We start from the raw sequence: 24,050 nt of genomic DNA on the forward strand, positions 1-24,050 counted from the left end.
GAATGTGAACTGTTGTTAATTTGGATTTGGGTCATTTTACAAAAATGCTAGAAATTGTGAACCTGAGATATTTTTGTTTTTTAAAATGGTGATTAAAGCTATTGTATTAGGAACTACGGTGGTAACCAGGTGAAATTTAACTTTTGAGGTTGCTGGTGGCGGTAGTGATGGTGGTGGGGGAAGGGAGGACACATAGGAGAAACAAAGATGGTGAAAGATAGTGTAAAAAAATATAGTGTTGGGAGGAACAAATGGATTTGAGAGGTTGTTGTTGTTGTTGTTGGTGGTGAGTGAGTAGAGACATGGATGGAGGGGAGAGAGAAGGATGATGGAAGATAATAGAAAAAGAATCTAATGTTGAGAGACTATGAAAGTATAAAAGTATCTTTCCTATTATCATAGGAAATTCTTTTCCTATGTAACTAACAAGTTATATAGTGTGAAGATTCAGATGTAAATTAAATCTTATTATTTTATCTATGGGAAATGCTTAATTGTACGAATATATCTATACGAAATTTCACGGATATATTAAAATTTACCGTAGCACACACCGCTTTAACGAAATTTCATCCCCATGTGGCACACACCTGCACCTCTACTTCATTTTCACCACTGCACGTATTTTTTGCAATGTGGCCTTAGCAATTTTTGGCTTGGAGAAAAAACAATTTTCTAAATTGTTTAAAAAAACTAAAACTTCAAATGAAAAAATTGTTAATCCCCATAAAAATCAGATTTCTCAAAAAATAGTGTCATGCTATCCAGTGACATTAGCTTTTTTTATTGGTAGTGGTGACTTATTAGCTTATTATTCAACAGCTATGAGGGATGTCTTTTTTTTTTTTTTTTTCAATAAAGAAATGTATAAATATGATGAAAGATAATAAGAAATGTAATGATGATTTTTTTTTTATTCACATGTCTCTGAAATGCCCCCTAAAATGTTCAATTCAGTTTTTTCTCATATGTTTTTCACTTTAGTTGAGTCGGAGAAATATTTATAAATCATAGAGTAGTGATATTTGAACAACCATTTCATACAACTTTTGGTGACAACTTTTTTCTCTCTCTTTTCATTGGTTAAAAACAATAGAGAGAGAAAAAGGAAGAGAGAGAATAAGATGATAATGTGAGTATGATAGAGGAAATTGTCAAAAAGTTGTCACAAAGTAGTTGTTCAAATATCATTTCTCTAAATCATAAGCAACCATTCACTCCGATAGCTTTGTTTTTTCACACCTTCACTCTTGTAGCTTATTTAAGAGTTGTTGTGAATTTATAAGCAACCAAATAAGCCATTTCACACCTTCACCCTTGTAGATTATTTAAGAGTTGTGGTGAATTTATAAGCAACCAAATAAGCCATTTCCGTCGTTAAAACAATCAAGACACCATGTGACCAACTGATTAGGTATAAATCACAAACTCACGTTTTTATCATGATCATGCTTCCTCCTTTCTTGCTGATTTCATACAACTTCAAAACAAAATATAGCATTGATGTGAAGACCTTGAGCAAATCATGATGCTCCAAATCTTGTTATTATGTTTGTTAAGTTACACATCTGCTGTCAATCTCCATTTACCAAAGCTGTCAATCTCCATTTACCAAACAGACACTGAAATAATTCATTTAGGAAAGAATAACAATCGGATCCCGAAGTTCTAGAGGGCTCTCTTGCAAAACTACTGTGTAAAGGACAACAGAACAGAGAGAACAACATCAGGATTCAGGATCAGCTAAAACAAAATAGACAAACAGGAAGAATTAATCATCAAAGAAAAAGTACAATTCTAGACGCACTTTTGTGACTAAATTATTTACAAATAAATATTTAAATCCAGATGTAAAAATGGGCACAAGTCAGGAAAAGTTATGCCCTTGAAATAGAAAAACTATTTGAATTCTCTTGTTGAATCCGAAGGCTAAACATTTACAGGTTATTTGCTCTCAGGCGCAGAGCCAAAAATGCAGATAAAATATTCCTAATGGGAAACTTTCCCCACCAAATTAGGAAGTTTAAACTACCAGATTGAATGACCAACTATACAGTAAACCAGCACTATACCCTCGGTAGATAATTGAAAAATAAAGGAATGATAGATTGACCACAACCCGTCAATTTCAATATCAAGCATGGAGAAACAAGAATCTTTGCGGCCAATATCATTTGCCAAAGGGGGCAGGTGCAAGCGTTAGGGCCAATTTATATCTTCCACCAGAGATGCCTCAACACATACTGCCACATTACGAGGACCAAAAATGCCTCCCAACTTCTTTCAATTTCTAAATACAATATCTGGTGCTAAGAGTTCCTAAAGTTCTTGAGACACAAGTTCTGACACCTTTATTCCGATTCCGAATCAATAGAAAGGTACAAGCGGGGCCTTACAGAACGTTTTTGGCGAGGAAATGTGAAAGGACTACCTGACCTTGGTCTACTTGCTCTGTCAGATCTTACATCATTCATACCAAGAAGCAAAGAAGCTGCACAAGGAGATATGGCTAATCAAGAAAATATTTACAAACTCAATCAAAATGCAATTATCTGATCAAGAACAAAGGGAACCATAAACAATGCAGAAGGTGAGAAGTTGCTGGATACACATGTACATATATTGGAAACATTAACCTTGTCGACTTTGTGTAAAGGAGATTAGCATCCTCCACATTTTTCAAAATATCAAAATAGCCATTAATGCTTTCTAACTAAGTAAACAAAATATGGGCATTTTGACTCACTTTGTTAATACTGGTAGTAGAATTAAACGCTTTTTGCTCACACTAAGATTCATATGATGAGGAAGACTAAACACAGCAACACAGGGTACTTGACAAATCCACGACAAAATCTAAAATTTCTATCTAACCATTTGCATAGCAGTGCTCAAAACAAAAAACCCGGCAACTTTCTTACACCTTTAAAATTGAACTTTTATTTCAAGCTTAGGAATCTACCAAAAATCAAAGAATTAAGAACTCTATCCTCTTCAAAATTCTGAGAATACTAACTTTCCACAATAAAACGACCTAAACCAGAAACAGTTGTTGAAATTGGATCAGTTTTTAAGTTCAAATTTGAAAACCCATCAAATGAAAAATAAATTGCAACTTGGTGCTATAAAAGTCGCACTGTGACCTAATGTACGCGGTCTTATCTCACATTTCAAACAGACTAATTCCACCACTCAAACTGGTGACCTAGTCGCACAAAGGTAACTCCAACTACTGAGCCAAAACTCTTGTAGTCACGTAGGTAACTCCAAACATCTTACTTAAAAACATTTTACTTCAGATATATCTACATTTCCAATATGTAAGGAAAAACTTGACTCCCCTTCTGGATCTGAACTTACATTTTTATGTTGATAATTGATCTGAACTTGTGTTGTAAAAATTGTTTGAAAAATTCACATGTAGCAATTTAACGAACAAGTATAAACTGAAATTTTATGTATTTGGATGGTATTAACTTTTTAGTTCTGATTAACTTGTACACAATGAAAGTTTACCAAAACTGATGTGCAGTGAATTGGAATTTAGTTTGAACCCAATCATTCATCAGATGACATTATAATATAGCCAAATAGATTGGATTGGCTATTTTTTAACCCAATCCAACCAATCATCTGTTATTTTGAACCCAATGAATCATCCAATGTCATGACAATTATTGTTCAATCTCAATTTTTGAACAGGCTCACTAATTGATGGCCCCATGAAAGAGTAAAAATCTTGGTCAATTTTCCAACGTTTGATTTCATATTGATCTAGTGGTTTGAAATCATACAATTTAATGGGCAGAAATTGTAATGAGCAGAGTAATAAAGTTTGCATTTAATGGCAAAAAAATAAATTAATTCCACTAAGTGAATCATAAATAGGGATTAATTTACAAGATAAAAAAAGAATATTTTAACAACAAAAGGTTTTGTTGGCATGGAGATGTGTTTAGAAATCATAATCCCCTTCTAATTGAAGGACCAAACTCACACGCTAGTTATAACAAAGGACTAAAAAAGCAAGCGGTAAAGAACATTTATGAATTTATTTTTTTTAAAGGAGAACATTTATGAATTAGAAGGGTCGGAGTGCAACAAACCAGAATCAGCCAAAGTATTTGTGCCATTGTCTCTGGATGGGACTTGGTGTCTAGAATTCAATCCATTTTGAGTGGAAGCATCGCCATTACTACCGCCAGCACCACCTCCGAGAGTAAGGGATGTCCAATCTTCGGTAGAAACACCATTAGAGACATTTGCTTGATCTCTCAATTCATTCTGCATAGACGACTCAGCTGGTCTTGTGGGGAGAAAAATCTGAAGAGAGGGATCATCTCCAGCAAATGCCAATGGGTTGTCAACCAAACCACCGTTTAAGTCAGCATCTGACCGTCCAGCAGAGGAATCTTGTAAGAGACTGCCAGATCCCAAAGCAGTTTCGGGAGCCAATGCATAACCGTTCAGTGATGAGGTGCAATTAATAGGGACATGCTGCAAATGAACCAATGCATCAGAGGCATCTGCATCAGAACCAAACAATTGGAATCCTGGACCAGCCTGAGATGCAGAAGGCAATGACCACAGGGAAGATATTCCAAAATCATCTTCATTAGGAAAAAGCCCCAAGCATGAACTTCCACCAAGATTCTGATCTTCAACGTATGGGTCAACAATTCCAGGAGGTGGCATGGAGTAACCATCTGCAGTATCATTTTGGTGGTTGTTATTTGCAATTGGAGGAGACACCAATATGTCATTGTCTTCTTCAGAGTCGCTAAGAACAATTATCTCTGCCCCACCCACCTGAGCAGATGTGTTATGCACAGTATATCCACGAGCTAAATCAACATTATTGCGAGACTGAGAATCCATCTCAATTCCATTGGTAGTAGAATAATCAATATGCCCACCACCACCCTGGTTAACACTGGGATCATCACCATCCCGACCACTTTCGGAGCCACTGCTGCTCATTGGAATAACAACTTGTTCAGGATTTCCAAAAACCTCTTTTAATATATGACCAGAAGAGGTGTTGGTTGTCTCTGGCTTACTGACTTCCCAATTCCCATTGCGATTCCTCCTAATGCCAAGTTTTAAACCAGCAGGTCCATCTGAAAAACCTTCCTGTTTTACTTGCTTCAGTGTTTCTACTCTCTTGATATCTCCAGCAGTAGAAGTACAAAGAGATCCATTAGGAAGATGCCATTGGCCAAGAATCCCTAAATCCAGACGTTCACTTTCACTCTTTGCCTTAACACGCCAAGAGCCATCAGGCTTCACCTCAACCTCTGTAACATCTTCACCGCAATTAATCATCTGTACCAGAAAACGAAATAAATGACAACTTATAGTCTTCAAATATAAGATTTATGAACATATAAATATAAATGGTTAATAAAAAAATTACCATAGAAGTGATGCGATTGAAATAAGGGTCAATGATGATATTCTCTAATGCATAGTTTTTGAGACATATAGGACATTGCCACTGCAGAAACAATTCAATTCTTCATAAGGTAAAAAATCACAACGGAGGGGATCAGACAAATCATGTTTCACTTGTTACAATCTTACCTTTCTTGACCGTTGATTCATTTCCACAAAAACATCAAGATCAAAACAACCCATGTGAATGCAAGGTTTGAATCTTCCGGCAATCTTCATTCTTGAACCACTCATCTATAAATGGTAAAAAAAACTGATAAATAGGACTTCGTGCATTACAAATTTACAAATATAATCAAAGAAAGAGCAAAAGCCTTACCGGACAACGAAGGCTTATACTGAAAGTATCTGAAACCACTTCCAAATCACTGTCGCTATCAGCATTGTCAGCTGCATTTCCACCCCCAACACAACGACAGACGCGTGCAAGAGCATCTTCAAAAGGCTCACCGTCAGACTCCTTTGGAATTAAGTTTAGGATCTAGATAACAGAGACTCAACTATTTAACACAATTGTATGGGAGTAATGCAAAGAAAGCAGTTGCATGCAAATATATTTACAACAAATATTATCGTGTGAAACAACACAAGTCTAAATTGTATGTCTTAGAATTAGGAATTTAGAAAAAATCAAACTATTTCAATTTTAGAGTAGAAGCAACACTTGAGGTCCATGCGCAGTTGCGCTTTCCGACATTGTTATTCAAAATTGACAAAGAAAATAAGTAAATACACAAAAGCATAGTAAGTTTTTAAATTTCAAATTTAAAGAAACCAACCAATAGGGATCAATATCAGGCATTTCAGACTGACACTGTACAGGGAAATGCTTGACATCAAACTTATTGTTCAGAACCACAAGGAGGGAATAAAGGAATCAAGAGTCATTCAAAATAGCTTGCTAAAAAATCAAGTTTAGAGTACAATCTACCTGTTGCAAACTGCGCCTTCTAACAATTCGAACACCTAAACAGAAAATGCGAGCATCACATACTGTTAAGGAAATCTTATTAATTCCGTCTTTTGTATGCGGCGTGATCTGAAAAAGGAAAAATATAATAAGTTAAATAAAATTTAACAATAAACAAAACTTAAATGGTGAATGAATCCGCAGTCAGAATATTTATAGACCTATACAAGTTAAAATAAATGGCAACTTACAATTGGACCATCATCACGACCGTTAGCTCCAAGCAACTGTGAACCGGGTCTAGTAGTTGTTCGAATAGGAAGACCTATATAGTCAAAGTTAATAAGAACATATTATAATGCAATCACAGGAAAATATTTGGCTTTTTATTGCATCACATGCAAGAAAAATTAAAACTGATACGACAACATGATACAGAAAATCAGCAAGAAGATATCGAAAAATATGAAAGTACCATTAACTGCAAGGTCTGTATACTGTGGCCATTGAATCCTGAATGGAACCTTGTCGTTCAGAAGCATACACCAAGCCTGCACGTAATTTGTCGAAATAAGCAAACGAAACAAGAAAGATATGGATTAACCTACAAGCACTGAAAATCCAAACCAACCTCAACATCAAATTCTTGTTTTGATACCATGTCCTTGTCTGCTCTTGTGAGTTGAAATGTTCTCTCCACGCACTGCACTGGGTTGGTACTGAACAATTCAAACAGGAATATGATTTAGGCCAACCAAGCAAAAAACTGCAATGAAGATTAGGTTGAAACAATAAACGCAGATAATTGTTCGCACACGGTCATTTGATTGTGCCTTGGGAAGACAATGAAGTTTACTAGCCTAGACCCATTAAATAAAAGAAAAGGAGAAAATCTTAATGTATTGTCCAGAGATAATTTCACCTCAAAAAAGAAAATTCAACTACCATAGAATTTCAATCAACAAAATATAAGTGGTAAATACCATTACGGTCTCTGCAAAGTAGTCAAAATTTAATCCAGCAAAGGAATTTGCACTAATTGCCAGTAATTATTAGCAATATGACCCAACCCCCCAAAATGTAGTATTCAAGTCAGAATGAAGCCATATATTAAACAAGACAATTATTTTACAGCAAAACGAAGGAACACGACCGCACCAACTATGTCTAATTTTCAATAAATCTACAACATGTACTCACCCATCAGTTGGAATACTGGTTGTGGCCAACTTTACAGGTAACAAAGGATGAGATACTGAAACCCAAAACCTATAAGAAAGAGAACAGCAGAAAATATGAAATTAGTGGCAACAAAGTAAAAAATGCTAAATAATATAAAGGACAGAATCTTTGATAAAATAACCAGTTTGTATTGTTTCCCATACAAATATTTGAAAACAGAAAATAAGAGTGAAAACAAGTGCCATTTTTTAACAAAACATGAAAATAGGAAATGAAAATTGAAAGCCGCAAACCAAATAGGCCCGAAGAATACAACAGAACAAAAGAATTTAATCGTTGAAGCAAAAAAAGTAATCTATAATTCAAAACCAACTTCATGAGCCATAAATTTACCGCAATAAGTATATGTATACATAACTACCATATTAAGATATAACTGTGTTATTGTAGAAGAGTAAGCATAAACATATTGACCAACTCCACAACTAAAAATGGGTCACAATAGGGAAACAATATCATCATGTCAATAATAATAAAATTATAAGATGGCAACATGGTAGCATGTCACAACTACAAAGACCAGTTCACTACACCAACTGAGAATACTACATTGCAAAAATTGAAAATCATAATCAAGTTGTGTCAATCAACACAATCCTTCAACAATAACAGCCTCACACTAAAACAGTTTCAGTAAAACACTTGATATACAAAATTTAAAAATAAAAAATTTGCCCTAATCCATGAAGGAAAAAATTCAAAGGGAACATGACTTACGGGTCTGCACGGCTGAGTCGACATAGTTCACAATAAAATTTATCAGGAACTGGTGGGATGCCTTCCATAGGTTTCTCTGGAATAATAACACAGCTGATGTGTTGCCACACTTGGCATCTGGCATCATCACACTGCAGTAAGATGATAAAAATTTATGTCCAAAAATTATCAAATGTGCAACATGCAGGAGGTATCCATGAAAATTATGTGTGATCACAAAAAAATGGACATGAAGTTATAAGTTAGATGATTATTATCAATAAAGAAATATATGCATGTACAGTGGCATATAATTTTATGGACCATAGAGAAAGAAGAAATATATTGAATGTTTCACCTTGATCAAATCCCCTGTTTCCAATGTACTTCCACAGAGACAGCGAATCTTTGTAGTTGTAGTAGTTTGAATTTGAAAGGAATCTTCAACTTCAGCTTTAACCTTCACATTACTACTATCTGACACAACCTGACCCTTTGATGCTAGATCAGTGGCTCCCGATATCTGCATTTTCCTGAGTAAAAGCATAATACAAAAACTCCAATAAGAAATAAGAAGGCCAAGCGAATGGATTAAAGAATATAAGAAGCAGCATAATCAACCCAAACCAGGCCTAATGGCATAGTACCACATCATTTCTGTGAATACATCCAATCATTTTTTGTTATGAGTTATGACATGCATTTGAAGCATAGCGAAAGCAAAATAGTAGCATCAACAATAGCTGCTAGGTGCTAAAACTGACCTATATGTGTCATCCACCAATTTTGCCACCTGCTCTTTCCCAACAGCATTCTTCTTGGCCCATATTTTGGAAACTGGGACAAAAGCAAAAGGTTTCTAAGTTTACAGGAGAAAGGATGAAGGAACACAAGGAAATTGATCCCACATGATAAAATCACAATTAATTAGATGCACGATAAAACAAATATTATATAATCGAATATAACTCACGAAGTAGACAGTCATTTCAAAATATTAGACTATGTCAATTAAGATTTACATCTGCAAGAGAAGGGGGAAATGGATAAAATTTGGAGTCGAATCGAAGCCTGTATGAAAGCAAACAGCTAGAACTAACTGATCAACAAGGAGGGTTTACCATTGGGGTGAGAGAAATAAGAAGAAAAAAAATAAGGGCCTTGGCCTAAGATTCCATCTAAAGTTTAACCAAAGACAATTATGACAAAAACTATAATTGCTAATTTCAATAGGATAATGGAAGAGATATACATAACATTGAAGATATGGCCTATTCAGTAAATGATTCATAACATCTACATTTCCATATGCAGGTATTGTTGAAACTTCCAATACATTGGTATTAATATCACAACCCCAGTAAAAGCACAGCAGAGAAGTATAAGGATAGAATTAGACTCTATGGTTGAACCCGTGCATAACTTTACCTTGCTCATCTGAGAGAATGGATAATATCCGATCGACGAGATCCTACAGAAGACAAAGCACGGGCATTATCACATCATCCAAAAACTCCAAGACGTCATATTAAAAACACCGAAACAGCATATTAAATTTGGAATTAAAAAGGAAATAGCACATGGACTACAAAATGAAGTCGTTAGCATTCAAGGTTTTGCAGAAAAGCTAAACAAATAACATTGACAGATTTGGTAATAGTTTGATTGTCTCACCTGCTTCTTTCCCTGTTTTGAAAGTCCTAACTGAGTCAGCACATCCTTGAGCTCTTTTATACGGAAATATGTTAATTTTTCCTATAAGAGAGGTCAGAAGTATAATAGCATACCCAATTAATATATCACCGCATAAAAACTCAGTACTGACATAAAAACTAATAAGAGCAAGAAGTCACATATGAAACAGTTTCCAGAAAAAATACAACTGAAATTCTAGTGTAAATATATACTACCATTTTACTTATATTGCTTTTCAATTCTTTAATAGCATCATAATTCGTAATAAAATAAACTTGAAAGGCATCCAACTATGAAATCCACAAAGTGACCCAAACTTGCACAAAAACTAAGTAATGTAAAAAATAGTTATTGATTTAAAAGACTGTCAAGGTAAAAATATGTGCTGAACACCTTAGTACAATGCTTCCATGCTTAACTAAACAATAGTTACATAATTTGCTAGAGTGCCATGAGAACTGCGAACCAAGTCATATGTACCAATTCGAGGTACTTATATTGCTTTTCAATTCTTTAATAGCATCATAATTCGTAATAAAATAAACTTGAAAGGCATCCAACTATGAAATCCACAAAGTGACCCAAACTTGCACAAAAACTAAGTAATGTAAAAAATAGTTATTGATTTAAAAGACTGTCAAGGTAAAAATATGTGCTGAACACCTTAGTACAATGCTTCCATGCTTAACTAAACAATAGTTACATAATTTGCTAGAGTGCCATGAGAACTGCGAACCAAGTCATATGTACCAATTCGAGGTACTTCTACAAATTGGTTTGCACAAATCTGTACCCAATTCATAGAAATGACGAACCAATAAAATAATTCACGACCAGTTTTATTAGGCATGGAAACAACCGTAGTAAAACTGGTTTGTAACCATTAACAGGACATGGGAACCCGCACACCCAATTTTGCAATAGTGCACTAATTTGGACTCCACAGTACAATGAACTGCGTGATACATGTTGCCTTTTATATATTAATCCTCTTCTCTATTGTTTAAACGCTTCCGATGTGGGACTAATATAACATTAATGTAAGAACATAAACTACAAGGTCAATCTGTCAACAATCAATGCGGGACTATTTCATAAAAAATTGGACTACTCTTATCTTATTATTCTTAGCTCTTGGAGATATTTCTTATTAATTATAGCACATACATAATTATTTTTTCACTAGACAAGATTAAAAAATTATTATTAGCATTAAAACGTACCACGAACCTAAACAGTGAACCAACTATATATACCCCGCGTAACCAAAACCCGTACCACATAGCAAAGCGAATTGCAAACCAGATGACTATGACTAGAAACTAAATAACACCTACAAGTCCAATCAATCAAAAATGCATATATATTCCAAGTAAAAACATCCTCCTCCACTATCCATATAAATTCAATATCAAAAACAGAATTCCATTACTACAAATTGTTCATTATCTAAATAAAATAAAATAAATAAGTAGTACCGACACTACTGATCGAAGGCATATGTAATTATTATCGGTGTCTTCATATATTACAACATAAGCAAAAAATTAATGAATTCATAAATATATCAGATTATGACTGACGATGATATACCTTGATACCGGCTACCAAATCCATTTCCACAAAACCTAAGAAGAATTCAGCAAAAACTGAATCAACAGACTCAATCAAGAAGCGAATAATCAACACATGGTGACGCCGCAGAAGTAACCAATCTGATCAAATCAAATGAAAATGAACGGAATTAATCGATGAGATTAGAGAAAATTGAGCTAGAATTGGAAGAGAAGATACCGTAATAAGAATGAATCGGAGGTGATTAGGGTTTGGAGATTAGGGTTTGTTGAAATCACGCGGCAGAGAGTATTGATGGGATTGCGTGTGTAACTTTGTTGTTGTTGTAAATTATTGTAATTGACCAAACCGAAACCCAAAAAACCAGAAGAAGCAATCGGACCTATCCACGATTATCCAATACGGTTAGTTTACGGCAACACGTCCGGGTTAAGTTTCGGTGTGCCAAGCCCCACCACCTCATGCAAAACGCACGCACCCCTTTCTTCTTTTTTTTCATTTTTTTTAATAAACAGATTTTATTACTATTGTTTTTTGACTAGAACAAATAAAATAAATGTAATAGTCAAACTATTTTTATAAAGAAAAATATATCCCCTCACCTAAAACTTTTGTTGTCAAAAAATTAAATATAATCAAATAATAAAAAATATATTTTTTCTTTTGGACTTGGTCAGGTTTCAATCGGATTATGTTATCTAACTCTTGAGTGGTTAAGTTAATAATTATACGGAATAAAATATAAAGAAATGTTTTAAATTTTATTCTATTTTTAATTGAATTCGGTCGACTTCTTTAAAGCGGAGATTCCTAATTACCAAATCGAGTTTGTTAAAATAATAACTTTATTTTTTTATTTTACGCTTTTTTCGCTTTACTGTACATGTTAATTATATGAATCAGTCAAAAAATAGTTTATTTTATTATAATTTTTTAAAGGTTTAATAGCAGTTTTCGCCCCCCTTCACGAAATGAAGATAATTTTAAAATGAAATAAGTTGGTGTCAAATATTTAAATAATTTTTTAAAATTAAAAAAGAAGAAAAAGTATGATTATTTGAGGTAATTCAACAATGTTTAGGTATAAAACCAAATTATATAAAAATAAAAAATAAATATTATATATTGTATTTTTTTAAATAAAAATGAAAAATATATTTAGTAATGGACGTAGAAAAGACTGATGCTCATGAAATCTTATGGTGGATACCTCGAGTACTACAATTGTGAAATATAGTGAAGGAAGTCTAATTAGCAAGGATTATGAAATTTATACTTAAACATAACGATTATAATTAGGATGTATAAGTTGAGGGGATGCATATGGTATAAGGTTGGTTCGCAGATGAAGAGTAAAAACTGATAAAAAAAATGATTAGGACTTTTTTTATTTGATTCTCTTTCGCTACTTGGTAAATGTCTCCCAAGACTGCAACTGCTTACTTTGATACATGATGTTTTAACAAAATGGTTACAGCTAATGTTTTGGCTCATAACCCTCTTCGTTAATCACAACCCCCTAATGTCTTAGGTGAGTTCATGATCATTGAAGGTTTGATTGTACGTTAAAACTATTAGCATAAAGATAGTAATAAAATATGTCTAAAGTTATTATAGATTGAACAATTAATATTAGGTCGAGTCGCAAAAGTTAGGGTTGATAGTCAGTTGAGACCTATATTGATTCATAGATATTTGTAGACATACAAAAAGCACTAAACGACGATGAACGGACGAGGGACCTAGCAACACCAACACCATGTGGAGGATGAGGTTGATTCAGACAATTCAGAGGAGGCAGGGAATGACAACGATGATGAGAAACCACTTCAGGCCAGTCGCATGACGTGTTTGTGCTCACCCAATTCCATCATTACATGGCCAGTCGCATGTGTTGATGGAGTGGTAAAATTCTTCAATTATATTTTATTTATTTATTTAAACCGAAGGCTATATTTTATTTATTTATGTAAAATGAGTCTTATCATTCAAAGTGTGTGAACAACGGAGAAAAGTTGAAGCTTTTACATGATCTGAATAAGGCGAGGATGAAAGAGCAATGATTCAGAGATGTTATACAAACCAGTGGTATTTACTGGCAAAAGCATACCACTTATGTCGATGTGACATACCTCAAGTAGTTTTGTGACTTTGAGATGGTCAACGATTATATATGGAGAGCAACTGCCCTTACTCATTTGTACAAGGAACTTAACAATTGATGCCATTGTCGGACTTTGTAGTTGCCTAAATATGCGACATTGTTTCAGGTATAATAATAAAATTCTTATTTAGTTAACTATTAAACATATTTTTTGTTCACGTGTCGTCTACTGATACATAGAGTTGGGAATAGGTCAGGCCGGCCTACGGCTTGGCCTGCTTAGTAGATAGGCCTAGGCTTAGGCTTTTTAGAAAGTATGATTAGTTAAATAGGTCAGGCTTAGGCTTCCAGAAAAGCCTGTTAAGCCTAATAGGCCGGCCTAATAATACCTATTTATTAAAAAATAATATTTTTATAATAAAATAATTGCATAAATTAAAAGTATAAACACCTTTTTCTCTATTTATTAGTTCCTTAATAGGCTTTATTGTTATAGGCTTTTAAGTATGTTTTAATCTAGTTAAAATTTACTTGTAGTGAAATAGGCTTTTAAGCAGACTTTAAGGCCTGTTTAGCCTATTTAGTAGGTCAAATGAACTATTTGATGGCCTTAATATAAAGTAGGCTCTCAGACCAGCCCAGACTTTTAAATAGGCCAGACAAAGAAAAATGACCTATGATATGCCATAGGCCAGGCTCAAGCTTGTAAAAATTTTAGTAGGCTAGGCTCAGGCCTATCAAAGCCTTGTCTGACCTGACCTATTCCCACCCCTACTGATACATATATGTTGATGTTTATACAAACTTGAATATTTCAATCAGAAGTAGGGGTAGGGATTTGTGGGGTGGATACAAAGAGGATCGACACCAACATGCCATGCTGTTTGTTCCAACAAAAGGAGTGGTTGTCATAAATCCTACAAGATCAAATCACATTGATCTTAGTGACATTGTCTTATACCCGTATCATTAGCACTGCGACACATGTTAGTTCAAGCAAATCAATTTTTATCCAAGATGGCTCAGATACGAACCTCACTTGGTATACTATTTGATGAAGCGCGTGTTGCGCCAATTTGGATATGTGCAGTAGTACAAGTCCAACCCCTTCAAGTTGCATCCTTTAGTTATTTCATACATGTGGTGTCCTTATCATATCCTACCTACCCCCTGGCATGTTCCTTTATTATTCCTAGGATTCTGATTGTTGAGGATAACTCATATTTTTCCTCATTAAGCAATGGCCAAACTTGGTCCCATGTGTTCGTACTATATACGACCCAGCTAGCGATCCAGGGCGCTGCAACTTTCCAAATCTTTAGTGAAACAACCTATGTCCACACTACAACTTCCCACATCTTCAAAGTCATTCCTCAACCTACATCATCAAACATCCATAACAAACATTATTAGTTCAAAATGATTAAATAACACTAAAAATAACTAAAACTATAAAATCCTAAAATAGTCACTGATTATATGTCTTAGACAGTGCAATCACTTAATTTCTTGTCCATCACGAGAGCTAAGTGCAATGTAATAACCGACTAATTTGTCGGTTATCATGCATACCATTCTCTGATATCCACATGAGTCTGATTCTCCCAAGATGACCGGTATGAGGTGTGTCAACACTACATATAATATCTGAATTATGTGTTGTCTATGTATGAGTTGGCATACTTGCTTACACTGTGTCCAGTTTAGAGACGATGGTTGGATACATGAGATAATATATTATCATGTCACATTCATATGTCATACCTTTGTTGGAGAATATACATGTCCAAATGCCACCTGATTAAGAGGCCCTTGATGAGCTTGATTTTGAGGAGCAGGGAGACAGATAGTTCCTAGACACAAGCAAACATTTAAGGCACTGTTTACCCTGGTTCTTGGTAAACAAACATTGGTTTCCGAAAACGGTTAACTTGATAAATCAACCAGTAAATCTTTAGGCATATTGTGCTTATGTTTGACAGAAAGTATGAATGTTCTTGAAGTGAACCAAAAAGTATAAAAGTTGGGACCGAACACGCGTCGAATCCGAAAAGCAAATTGTTCAGAAAAAAGGGTAAATTGCAAGAAATTTAAAGGAAAAGGTTAAATTGCATAAATAAATGTAAAGTGGTACATATATTCATACATTTGCAACTTGTTTACTCGTTTCTCCTATAGTGCGGATAGTTTGAAGTGTGTAAGTTTTATGTGTATGTGAATTGTGACCCGTTTTTCCTATGAAAAACTCTTATTTATACTAAGTAACTGCCTATATAGAAACCGTCGGGCATAACCGCTAAAAACTACCCTAGACATCTTTTGAATTTCAAATGATATCTTCTTCGACAATAACTGTTTTTAGCTCGTCTATCTAGTACCAACTTCTCTTCGATGTCTTGCTTGCTCGTCGAAGCCTCTCCATCGAACAACGAAATCTCTCTAAGTCCATAAACCTGATTCAACTTGTGAGTCAAACTCGATTAAATTTCTTCAAAATCTAAGTCAAACTTAGTTGACTGCATTTATTGTAGCATGTCGAAAATAGAAGCTAACATGCACATCAGAGAACATGTCAGAAGTATTATGAGCGGTGGTCAGATGGAGCAGAAAAGTGTGACTTGGTAGAGAATGCAAAAGATTCTAAATGAGGTTCAAGGAGAGATGAACTATAAACGTAAGGGTGGCACGGGTGGCCGTGCTAACCAATAGTTTTTTTTTTTTTTTAAACTATGTTGTATAATATGGATAATTTGTGTTTTTAATTTTATGTTTGAATCATGCGTTGTAACCTATTGATATTGATGATACTTTCTTAATATATGCTTCATTTATGTTGTTACATATGATTCTCTTAAACATTTTGTAGGGATTATTTGTTTTGATGCATTTAAACCTTATTATTCAATTTACGAAAAACAAGTGTGTTAGCTAATCAACACATATTCAGCTTTTACTTAAAACTCGTATCATCTAAGAGGTTTGTCACATTTTGAATTATAAACATTTTAAATTATATTTTTTAAATTGTTATGAAGGTTTTTATATTGTATTTTTTGAATCGTATATTTTCAAGTTTTAGACAAACTAAAACGAAACTTTTTTCCTTTAAAATTTTAGGGGTTTTAGATCATATAAAAAAAACATTTAGATCATCATACAATTTAAACAAGATATTTTTGAAAGGGTTAATAGGTTTTTACCCCCTGTAATATAGGTCATTTTCGGTTTTCCCTCCTGTAAATTTTTTATTTTGATTCACCCCCTGTAAAATATTTTTGTTTTGATTTACCCCATAATAGGCCAAACAAAAACGAAAATTTCTTGAAAAAAAAATAAAATTGGTTTTTGTTTGGCCTATTAAGGAGGTAAAAAACCAATGACATATATTGCAAGGGGGTAAAGACCTATTAACCTTTTTTTTAAATAAAATAAGGCTTGTGTGAAGGGGGAGGGGTGGAATTTAGAAAAAGTATTTTTTTGGGGAATATATATATCTCATTCTTCATTTTTTATTAATTATTTTATCTGAAAATAAAATAAAATAAAAATAGTTTTCTTGAACAAAGGGCAAACAAAAAATCTCATATTTAAAACCAAAACATAACTATTTTATTTGTTTGCAGTACACCACTTCGATCCGTACCTCAAAAACCTTCTCATTAGTTCTTTGAAGTTGATCATTCGACAAATCAAACAATGGACTCTATTGCAGAATCACAGAGAACCTTGTATGTCCCTTCTTTCTCTCTCTAGTGAATTCATTCGTTGGTGTGTGTGTTTTTCAATTTACTCAGTTTAAGGTTTTGTGCAACGCGAAAATTGAGATAGTTTATTTTGTTTGTTCATCGATTTTGTTTTGAAATTGACCTAAATGTTGGTTTGATTTTTAGGTATCCTTATGTGACTGGATCCTCCGTGGTTGCTATTAAATACAAAGATGGGATTCTCATGGCTTCTGATATGGGAGGTTAGAATCAAATGATAATGCAATTTTAAACCCTACTTTGGGCATCTTTGGATTGACTTATTTTTGAGCTTATGCATAATAGCTTATGCAAATAAATAAGCTTTTAAATAAGTTTAGGTAGTTTATGAAAAAACAGCTTATGAAGATACAATTTTTGTTAGTGAGAAGTTATGAATTAACATAAAAGTTTATTTATTTGCATAATCTATTTTTCGTAAGCTAAAAAAATAAGCTAATCCAAACGGGCCCTTTGCACATTTCACTTATTCAGCATATATGAAACCAATTTTTATAATTTTTATTTTTTAATATTTAGTACTAAATTTCTGTGTTAGTTAATGTGGTTGAACTTTAGTGGTTAATGAGTCTTAGTTAAGGTTGAATTGATCGAGAGCATTTGAGTTCAATATCTGGGTGGAACAATTCTTGGAACCAGATATTGAACTTAGATGCTCTCGATCAGCATAGGTGAAACCAAATGTTTCTTTTTATTATTTAATATTTAGTACTAAATTGTTGTGTCAGTTAATGAAGTGCTTGAGCCTTAGTGGTTAATGACTTTAGTTAAGGTCGGTTTGATGGAGAGAATCTGAGTTTGATATCTGGCTGGAAATTCTTGGTTAGATTTTAGTTGTCTCTCTGTCGAACTATGGATTACTTGGGACTTTTTTCCCTAGGAATCAGAGTATTAAGACCCAAAAATAGTTGTTAATTTGAATCTTTTTTTAGCTTATTTGTTAGAATTGAACGCTACAAGTGTTTTCTTTTCTTTTCAATTATTTTGTTGTAAAGCAAATGTTTTCCTTCTTTTATGTTGGATATTACACTCTTGGTAAATTGTGATTCCTCGGAAGTGCTGGTTTTAGTAGTAAACTATTAAATAGCAATAATTTATGAATCATAATTGTGTTAGAAATATGAAGTTGAAACCCCATCTCTCGGAAAATAATGGGCTCATTTTGTGTCTTAGGTTCCTATGGGTCTACTCTGCGATACAAGAGTGTTGAGCGGGTGAAGCCTATTGGGAAACATTCCCTTATCGGTGCCAGTGGAGAAATAAGCGATTTTCAAGAGATTCAACGTTACCTCGATGAGCTTATGTAAGTCTTGTAATTTCTCATAAGATAAAGACAATAGAATTTGCATAGTCAATTGATTTGCATTTGGTCTTTTTTATTTTATTTCACTTCAAACTTCACAAAAATGAATTCCTCTCCATCTCAATTATTTCAGATTTGATTACTTCATTAATACCATGTAAGTGTTGAAAACTGTTGATTTTGAACTTTGACTGTTGTAGCCTCACTGACAACATGTGGGATGACGGGAATTCTCTAGGACCTAAGGAGGTGCACAACTATTTAACTCGAGTGATGTATAATAGGCGTAACAAGTTCAACCCTCTGTGGAACTCCCTTGTACTTGGCGGTGTGAAGAACGGGCAAAAGTACCTCGGCACGGTAGGCCTTTGCTTTTCTTTTTATTTTGCTCAACATTGAGTAGTGTGCAAGTTTATTCAGTTGTTGTATTATGAATCTTGTTCAGGTTAACATGATCGGAATTAATTATGAAGATGATCACATAGCTACTGGGCTAGGAAATCATCTTGCTAGGCCGATTCTTCGTGATGAGTGGCATGAAAATTTGAGCTTTGAGGAAGGTGTTAAGTTACTGGAAAAATGCATGCGTGTGCTTTTATATCGTGATAGGTCTGCTGTCAACAAGATACAGGTTTGTTTTTCTCTGTTTTTGCATCCATCTTACTTACCCCAACACAGGTCCCCCAATTGCATAGAAAATGACTGTCTTGCTAATTCTTTAATAAGCTGTAAGGGATCATAATCCTATGGAGGTTGTCGAAATATACACTCAATTTTGGTCTAAATTAAATAACAGAAAGGAATCGGAATATCATGTATGAAAGTATTTTAAAACTTCACAAAGTTGTAATATTCTCAAAACATCGTCTTAAATTTACAATTGTTTGGGTCACAATTTCATTAGCACTACATGCACATCTCCCTTTCTCTGTTGGTTGTTACACCTCTCGTCTACTTTGCAATTTACTTATGTTTTTGAAGATACTGCATTAAATTTTCATCAGTTTTTCACTTTTGGATTGTCAACGAAATTTGGAGAGTAACTGATATGATTGTTTATTTCTTGGTTTCTGCTACGACTTTTTTTCTTCCATATTTCTCTTGATTTCTTTTGTGTCGCTTCCTTCATTAGAAAACCAATTTATTTTTCATTTTGAAATTTTAGATTTCAAATTTGTCTCATTCAGACGTATATTGCATTTAAAAGCAGTTTAACTAGTGAGGACCGGTAAGCAGTAACCCACACAGCACCTTTTCTTTATTTGGGATTGAATCCTTATGGGTTTTTTCTAATCCCCACATGGCACAAAATGATGGAGGATTTTTGAGGATGGATAACTTGTTTTAAGCAAACACTGGCATTCTTTCCTTTCCATTAAGCAAAAATTTGAGGCTGGATAGCTTCATTATGCTATGTGAAATTTCTCACTTAGTGAGTATGCTTTCCTTTCCTTTTGCATTGGTATAATAACTTCAGCCAGTTTGTGTTGGTCAACATAACACAATATAGAATCCTTAGTGTACAAGGATTCAAGGGTTTACCTTAGAACCCTGTACTGGAGTGAAGAAGGGAAAATAAATATGGTATGAAAAAAAATGTCGCTATTGGTTCATGATAGTGTTTTGGTTGCTTCCTTTCAGTGGATGCTCATGGAACTTAACTAAGAGATCGGAGTCAATGTTCAAAAAGTAATTGTAGTACACTTACTTATTACCTAATCATGGAACTTTAAAGCCCTAAGAGTTATAGTAGGCTATTTGCAAAACTAACTGGAAGATGAGAAGGATTGGATTTTGAATCCACTCCGGACTGGGAAGTCTCCAATTTTGGTTGCCACTAATGTTACTGCTCGTAGTCTTGAACCGACATATGCCCATATTTTTACTGCATAGGACCATTAGGTGTCATGGAGGCTTTTGAGAAATTCGGAATTAAACCATTGGGCTTCAAGCTATGGGACCCCGATGGGAGTTTAATGGCTGTTACAGTGTCCCTTAACCATCACCTTGAGGATAAGGGAACCTTTTTTAAGGAGTATTGTTAGATTCACGATTGTTAAGAGGGTAGAATGGGAAATAATGAAAATACTCTCTAAAGGGACTATAATATAACAGAATGGGACACGCATGGCCTTAGGAGAGTGGTGGGAATTTATTTGGCGGTGAGAGGGAAGGGAAGTATAAGGGCGCGTAACAGACTTGGATAGGAAGGCAAGATCAAGAGAGAAGATAAGGAGAGAGATAGACACGTATTTTGGAAGGACAGAGATGGAGAAAGTGAATGGAAGGAGAGCATCTAGATTTGAGGGATATTAGGCCGGAAAGCCTGGTAAGGAACACAGGTCAGCAGGTTTTATCCTCTAGGTTTCTTAATTTCATCTTGCAAGGAGCACCACTCTAACCATATCTTTTTCTGTTTCAATTCAGTTTTTGTTTTCCAGTTTACATTTACAATTAAAAATATACAAATATTTTCCTCACCCTATTCTGGTTCCTATCAGAAGATGAGAAAAAGCTAGATGCTTATCAGTTTATTGAAATGTCAAGTATATCAATTTGTTTCTAAATTTCTCATCTAGTTCATTTCTTAACCTTTTCCATTAGTACAATCTTGGTGGTGATTCTAGATCATGATTTTTCTTCCTTTATAAATAAATTGTTAGACTTTTATTATAATTTTCAACTGAAGTCAACTAATTCTTATTTATTGACTTTCATATTTAACGAATCTATTATGTTAAATTTACAGATAGCTAAAATGACTGAAGAAGGTGCGACTATGTTCCCGCCATTCTCATTAAAAACATACTGGGAGTTCTCTGCTTTCAAGAATCCCACAGTTGGTGCTGAAGGTTCATGGTAGCTGTTTGAATATGAAATTAAATGAAACTGGAGTTTGAAACGATATATGAAATGACTTTCAATTACTTCATTGTATTAAATGGATACTGCATCAAATAGCTGATGCGAGTTTGTATTTTTCCTAAAACTTGACTATTATTATTTATTTTTCAGCAATGGTAGTTCAACTTAAGAGTTAAAAATCTACCACCATTTTAATTTTACTTATTCTTGAATGATAGTCGACATTGCCATTTTCCTTTTATCATCTCCTTAATTGAATGACATCACTATAGTACATGTTTTGTTGATCTACCAAAATTGCGTTTGGATTCATTTGACACAACGGTTATTAGTTTATTGTGTTCTTAAAAAAAGTTATATTATGTTTTTTTTCCCCACAACTAGGGATGTAAATGGATATCCATGGATGTAGATATTATGATATCCGTGTCCGTTCCGTTGGATAAATATGAAATCCGTACCCTATCAATATCTATGCGGATATCCGTTTATCGGGTATCCACGGATTTTGAGGTATTTGCGGGTTTATACAGATATCATATCCATGGATAACATTTATAAAAATAAAATAAAAAATTTGTTTAAATTTTTTTAGCTAAAATTTAGAAACAAATGTTCTTAACATGCATTTTCTTTTCTTTTTGGCAAAACATAATATCCATGCATCACGGTAACAACAAAGATCATTGACTTAACAAAAACATAAATAAAGTCCCTTACATTTAATAAAAATAAAATTCTTTGATTTAACAAAAACATAAGTAAAGTTCATAATATTTGACAAAAACAAAGCTCTTGCATCAAAAATCTCAACCACTTTCACTTCCTTTTAAAAGAGCGTAATAACTAATAACACTCACAATACCTAGAGTTTTTTCTTAGGAAATTAAATGGTGTTAAGGTTATTTATTTATGTAATGAGAAGTGATAAATAGACACAATTTTTTTGACACAATACAGACACCATGGGTAATTTGGATATTTCACTCTTAAAGCATGGACAGTTTTGTAAATACACCACAACCCTCTTCTTCCTTTCTTCTCTACGTGTGTTTTCCTTCACCATTATCCCCCACCGTCCTCGTTACAACCGCTATCAACAGCGACCACCACCTTATCCACCGACTTCGTCATCGCCAAACTCTTCCCGTCGCCACCATCAACTCTTGTGTCTGTTTCTTCGTTGTCGTATCTCAGTCTCGTGGTGGTGATGATGTCGCGACAGTGGAGGTCCATATCTGAACGGAAGTTAAAAGGCTGACCGCTATTGACGACGACAGTGGTTGTGAGTGAAAGTTCAGGTGGTGGTGGTTGTAGAGAGAGATGGCGATGACAGTGGTGGCGGTCGATGAGAGATGGATCTAAGGGGAATGTTGGAGGATGGTGTTGGTGGTGGTGTTGCCGCTGCCAGAGAGAGGAGTCAGTTGTTGGTTGCTGCTTGCTGGGTGGGTGGGTGGGAGATGAGATCAACATGAAACAACATGGATGGGAGTAAGAGAAAAGAGAGAGAGAGAGAAAAAATTATACGTATTTTGTATTTTATACGATGGTGTGTTTTTTGTGTTTGAAATGTTTTGTTCAGTTATCATAACTGATCATGTAATTTACTCGGTTTAATAGCGGATTTGGATATCCGCGGGTGTGGATACTATTAAATCTGCATCTGTATCCATTAATTAACGGGTAGTTAAAAATCCATTTATTTTATCCATGGATATCCTTTAAGGGATCCGTTTCGTGTCCATGGCGGATTTTATCCGCGGAAATCCACGGGTGCGAATTTTTTTGCCATCCCTACCCACAACAAAGACTGGTGGGTTTTTTTGAGTAAAGAGAGTATATTCAGTTTTATCTTGTCTTGCATATATTATGCATTGTCCTTACCAACTGAGCTAAGCTCATGGAGACTCGTTAAGAATCATTTGATGCAAGGTGAAGAATATTTTAGTAACATATATTTATCACTTAAAAAAAAAGTAACATATATTATCAAATATTTTTTTTCCACACAATTTAAATTAAAAAGTGATCTCAAATACTATAAAACTACAAGTGTGCATTTATTTTTCCTTTTCGTTATCATGTGGAGTAAATTAAATAAATTGTTTATGCATGATATTGTTTTATTTTATCGTATTCTTTTAAGGATAAACATTATTGATTTGTATAATTGTAATCTTACCTATCATGGATATAATCGTGCAAATTATGTTTAAAACAAAGAATTAACTTTATTTTAAAATAATCAAAATTGTATTTGTAACAATTGATGTGTTAGTTACGATGTTACGAACGTTACATGTACCATTCTACTAAATCGGAACCTCGTTCTTCACCGCGTCGGAAGTGTACCACTCACAAGTCAAACAAGTATGCCACTCACAAATCAAATCAAGATTGCCCATTTTAGCAGTTGTTCACCTAAACGGATGAGGAAACTGA

General features: G+C 34.2%; 2 protein-coding genes across 3 annotated transcripts; one reads left to right on the forward strand and one right to left on the reverse strand.

Annotated features, from left to right (window-relative positions):
- Positions 1–1,771: 1,771 nt before the first annotated feature.
- LOC11410046 (E3 SUMO-protein ligase SIZ1) lies at positions 1,772–12,044 on the reverse strand. Of its 2 annotated transcripts, none has more exons than XM_039833913.1 (17): positions 11,792–12,044; positions 11,591–11,625; positions 9,977–10,057; positions 9,731–9,773; positions 9,067–9,139; positions 8,661–8,835; positions 8,324–8,454; positions 7,565–7,633; positions 6,996–7,083; positions 6,840–6,915; positions 6,616–6,689; positions 6,386–6,493; positions 5,774–5,935; positions 5,584–5,688; positions 5,417–5,497; positions 4,107–5,325; positions 1,772–2,491 (listed from the first exon to the last, which is right to left on the reverse strand). In XM_039833913.1, exons 2-17 carry the CDS (start codon positions 11,612–11,614, stop codon positions 2,352–2,354), a joined length of 2,649 nt encoding a protein of 882 aa, XP_039689847.1. In that variant the 5' UTR covers positions 11,615–11,625; positions 11,792–12,044; the 3' UTR covers positions 1,772–2,351. The 2 variants fall into 2 exon arrangements, with proteins under 2 accessions (XP_039689847.1, XP_003606454.1); XM_003606406.4 differs by having other exon boundaries at positions 11,591–11,712; positions 11,792–12,043.
- A 5,207-nt stretch (positions 12,045–17,251) lies between these two features.
- LOC11410764 (proteasome subunit beta type-4) lies at positions 17,252–21,825 on the forward strand. The gene is made up of 6 exons (XM_003606409.4): positions 17,252–17,404; positions 17,567–17,643; positions 18,614–18,743; positions 18,944–19,103; positions 19,189–19,374; positions 21,493–21,825. The coding sequence occupies exons 1-6, from the start codon at positions 17,373–17,375 to the stop codon at positions 21,604–21,606; spliced, it is 699 nt and encodes a 232-aa protein (XP_003606457.2). The 5' UTR covers positions 17,252–17,372; the 3' UTR covers positions 21,607–21,825.
- The last annotated feature ends 2,225 nt before the right edge of the window (positions 21,826–24,050 follow it).

Source organism: Medicago truncatula, chromosome 4, assembly GCF_003473485.1.
Source record: "Medicago truncatula cultivar Jemalong A17 chromosome 4, MtrunA17r5.0-ANR, whole genome shotgun sequence".
NCBI lineage: Eukaryota > Viridiplantae > Streptophyta > Magnoliopsida > Fabales > Fabaceae > Medicago > Medicago truncatula.

Bases quoted from the DNA above. Each gene is read 5' to 3' on its own strand.
- LOC11410046 (XM_039833913.1), bottom strand. From the start codon at position 11,614: ATGGATTTGGTAGCCGGTATCAAG. The intron at 10,058-11,590 runs GTATATCATCGT...CCTCTCTTATAG, and splicing joins ATTTGGTAGCCGGTATCAAG to GAAAAATTAACATATTTCCG. The intron at 5,498-5,583 runs GTAAGATTGTAA...TTGTTTCTGCAG, and splicing joins TGAATCAACGGTCAAGAAAG to TGGCAATGTCCTATATGTCT.
- LOC11410764 (XM_003606409.4), top strand. From the start codon at position 17,373: ATGGACTCTATTGCAGAATCACAGAGAACCTT. The intron at 17,405-17,566 runs GTATGTCCCTTC...TTTGATTTTTAG, and splicing joins GCAGAATCACAGAGAACCTT to GTATCCTTATGTGACTGGAT. The intron at 19,104-19,188 runs GTAGGCCTTTGC...AATCTTGTTCAG, and splicing joins GGCAAAAGTACCTCGGCACG to GTTAACATGATCGGAATTAA.